Genomic DNA, 4,171 nt, shown 5'->3' with positions numbered 1-4,171 from the left:
AACACTTACACCAACACCACAGGAAATGCACTGCAATGCACCTGTGGCTAGTTCTGCCCTGGGCCACACACACACACACACACACACACACACACACACACACACGCGCACGCACACGCACACGCACACACACACCCAAGCTAAGCAAGCTAAACGCACAGCTCGTGCTGCTGACCTCGAGCAGCAACACCAGGAGCAACACTAGGAGCGAACAACGCCACCACAACACCACTGGGTACGGTCCATTCTCCAAACTCCCGTCCTCGACTTGTGCTTTGTGGACTCGCAATTTGCTGACGCCCCGCCTCCGTGGAGAAAACAACAAAGTTTCCCCGCTTTCAGCCTAGCCACAACAACTTTTTGGGGACATTTCCCCATTCCTGTTTGCAAATCAGAAACTAGCTTTTGACGTTTTGTGATTTCATCACAAGGCCACAAGCACTTGAGGACCGGAGTTAGGATAATGAAATTTACCCCATCATCACCACCACAGGAAATGACATCACCACCTCAGGAAACACACACACACACACACACACACACACACACTCCATATCTAACGTTTGCACTGTATCCCAGGTGCACCACTTGCGTCTGGTGTTGGCCCTGGACCAGCGCGAGAGGTCAGAGTTCATCCAGCGCTCCCAGCAGAACCACCTGCGGCTGGAGGCCCTCCGCCTCGAGCTCAACCAATCCCTGGCCACCGTCTCCCAGCAGCCAGTCAGCGCTGTGCTCGAGTCAGAGGCGCAGCGATTGGACAGGAGCATCAGGGAGGAGGAGATGCGGCTCTCTCTTAGCCAATCCTGAGGAGGGAGGGAGGAGATGGGGTCAGGGTGGGAGGTGTAATTTGCAGACTTGCCAGTCAGTCTGTAGCGTTTACCGTCTTGTAAATCTTCATGTTGCCATTTCTGTTGTTTGTAAAATGTTACATTATCTTAATGTTTGTTTTTATAATGTATGTCGTTATGTAGAATAACTCAGGGTGAATTCATGTGAATTCTCTAAAAGCACAAAGACAAATATGTGTTCTATTTCATGAACTTATATTTATTCTGTCATATTTATTGTTTTTGCAACAATAGATTATCAACGCCGTTCCAGTGTTTTGTGATTTATTTTCTTTTTTGTTGTTTTTTTACTTGCACAAATAGCTAACTGTGTACCTATTAAGCTTAATACATTCCAAGGTTTTGGACAGTTTCTGCCTATTACTATCAAGTGCACTATATTTGTGTTCTTTAAGTATTCTGTTATTTATTTTACAAAGCATGTTATATATTAACATTCAGTGTGTTGTTGTTTTTTACTGAAATTATAAACAAATTAAAAACCTTTACTTTTTATCACTTGTACAGTGTGTAAGGCATTATACGTAAAAGTCAGTCTTTTGTCAACCACACCACATTTTACTTTCTAAAGCAGTGAAATGTTAATAGGCCTAGAACAAATATAATTACAAATACTGTTGTATTATTTTATTTTCATAACGTCCTTGGGTGTTTAGAGGGTTAGAATGTGATCTAAATATGTCTATAGTGTATTTCATTATTATTATTACAGTATTATTATTACAGTATTATTATTATTATTAAGGCCAAATAGGTAACATCTCCGGAAGTGTTCTTCCCTTGGTGCTGGACTGCTCGCGGCTCTGATATGCATGATAATGAATGACGCAGGTATTATCTTGTTATAACCATAGAGGGTGGAGTTTATCTAGAGAGTTCATAAGCGTGTTTTATGGGAATCGGTCTGTAGGTGTCGCAATTTAGCATTGGTGTGAAAAAGCGGCCATCTTGTTTCAGCCATCCATTCATTTCCTATGCATGGAAGAGTCTCGCAATGCCTTCTCCGAAGAAATCGAAAGATTTAACCTTACGAATGCAGTGTTCTGCAATTAACTGCACGAACTACTACTCAACTGGCGATCTATCTTTCCATCGGTTCCCAAAAGACCCACAAAGGTAATGTACTTTTCCTTTATTTTACTAAATTCACTAATTTACTAAAAAGTCTACTTGCCACTGACCCACTGTTGCCTTGTAAATTAAACGAGGCGCGCGCTGCGACCAGCACATGGCATGGCCAAAGAATTAGTGAAACAAACGCTGTGTTCTGTGATCAACTTTAACAACAAACTGTACCATTGTAGTCCACCAACTGTGCCATTTCACACGGGAAAGAACTATATATGTAATGATATCGTCCACAATGCCCCCCCCCCCCCTTCACGTGGATGTTTTTTTTTTTTTTTACTATTATTTGTCTGATTTACTGATTGTGTTGTAGGCCTAGGCCATTGTTTTTTTTTTTTTAAAGTTTTCATATTGGTCATTAAAATGTATAGGCTATTTATAGCATTGTGTATGAATAATAAAAAAAAACATTATCACGTCTTGTGTCTTTTTGTTTTGTTTTTATTCTCATCTATCTCCTTGAGTTCTTTTTCTTTTCTCTCTGTCTGTAACTTTTTTTTTTTCACGTTGTCTGATTTGTTGATTTCATAGGCTATAATAGCCTATAAAAACAAAAGGCCCATTGAAGGATGTATGGCTGATCATGAACACCATTGTATAATGAAATGAAGTAGGCCTATTTTAATGCAAAGACAAACGACTACCTAGGCCTATACATCCGGTAAGTTTGTGAATTATGTTATAGGCCCTCAATGTTTAACCTAACCCAAAGATGCAGAGTAGACTAGGGCCTACTCATTCTGTATGGGAATGTAGGCCTAAACAGCCAGACAACAGAATAAACAACATATTTACAGTCAGAGACCTTAAAATAAGTGACGCATAAGGGTATACATTTCCTTCAATTACGATATTGGCTAAATGAACTAATCAGAACATTAAACCTAAAGGCCTAACGTTTTTACAGTCCTGAACGACGATCCCGGGGGCATTTTTATTATCTATTCTGCCCTTTCGAAGACGTCGAATGCTTATTTCCTCCACGAAGGAGGTTTTGCTTGGGGTAGGCTACGGTCGTTGGTCTATCTGTCAGCATAACTCAAAACGTTCTGAAGGGTATTTATTAACATTTCTATAGGCTAGTTGGTTAATTCTGGTGGTGGTCTAGATCCAGGATTTTTTTTTTAAATTGCCATTGCCATTGCCATTTAATTTTGACATCACAAAAACAAGGGAAGGATAGACTTGAAAAACAAATAGGATGCCATATAGGGCTATAGGTCCTAATTATTTGTTAAGTAAATCTTCATTAAATCTTCATTGGCTTCCAGGACAACACTCCTAGCAGCCTAGGCCTACAAGTTGTTATCATTAAGATTAGGTTATTAACCTAACTATTAACCGAACTGGTCGGCATAATGGCATAATGTACGCTACCTAGGCCTACTTTAAATCGCACAGGATATCGGCTGACTCGAGATTCACAGCGTCGTTAACTTCGTTCTTTTGATGCGTTTTTTATTTCTGTTTTTTTCCACACACTGCCTGATTAATGCCTAGGCCTATATTGTTTTTTTGCGGTGAAGAAGAACTTAAACCCCTTGCCCTTTTGTCATCCCCCCCCCCAATCGAAATTTTCACCACAATCCGTCAATAACTTCTTTTTTTTTTTTTACAATACACTGTAATACACTCGATATAATAACTAGGCCTAGTACTAGCATTGGACAGCAGTGCAGAAAGCCTCCAATGCCTATTCCATTGTGGTTCAGTGTCTGACAATAGGTATATTGGAGCCATACTCTAAAATTAATTTAAAATTCTACAGCTAACCTTACAACAGAAGAATACATGATTTGGTATAAAGCTCAGTCAGTGAAGAGATTCCCGTTGATTCGGAAGTATATTTCTCGGTATTTTACGTGAAAATCAAGTAAATGTCGCCCATTCATCTCTATGTATTTCCAGCGATTTTGAGCGATTTTCACACCAGCCGCCATTTTTTTTTGGAACAACCGATTCCCGGAAGCTAACATGGTTATGAACCCTCTAGATAAACTCCACCCTCTATGTTATAAACACTGACGAAGCGTCCGACAGATAGACAGGCCGCTAGTCCTCCTGTTCTAATAGAAGCGTTATATTCAAATCGTGTTGAATATTTGTCAGTAGGGGGCGCCCGTCAGAGCATTTCTGATCCAGCAGACTTTTACTGTCTGTGCTACAAGTACTACACACAGCATTGGGCAGGCAGG

At 40.4% G+C, this 4,171-nt stretch overlaps 1 protein-coding gene across 1 annotated transcript in view; it reads left to right on the top strand.

Moving 5' to 3' along the window:
- The window catches only part of si:dkey-230p4.1 (trichohyalin), a 30,831-nt gene extending 29,488 nt beyond the window's left edge, over window positions 1–1,343 (top strand). The window contains exon 32 of the mRNA XM_063212919.1: window positions 580–1,343. Within this exon, the coding sequence (XP_063068989.1) occupies window positions 580–807 (228 nt within the window). The 3' untranslated portion in view covers window positions 808–1,343. The remainder of the gene's footprint in view (window positions 1–579) is intronic.
- The last annotated feature ends 2,828 nt before the right edge of the window (window positions 1,344–4,171 follow it).

The sequence above is a fragment of the Engraulis encrasicolus genome, chromosome 13 (assembly GCF_034702125.1).
Source record: "Engraulis encrasicolus isolate BLACKSEA-1 chromosome 13, IST_EnEncr_1.0, whole genome shotgun sequence".
Lineage (NCBI taxonomy): Eukaryota > Metazoa > Chordata > Actinopteri > Clupeiformes > Engraulidae > Engraulis > Engraulis encrasicolus.
Note: the sequence above shows the minus strand (reverse complement) of the source record. Positions and strands in the feature narration are given on the sequence as shown.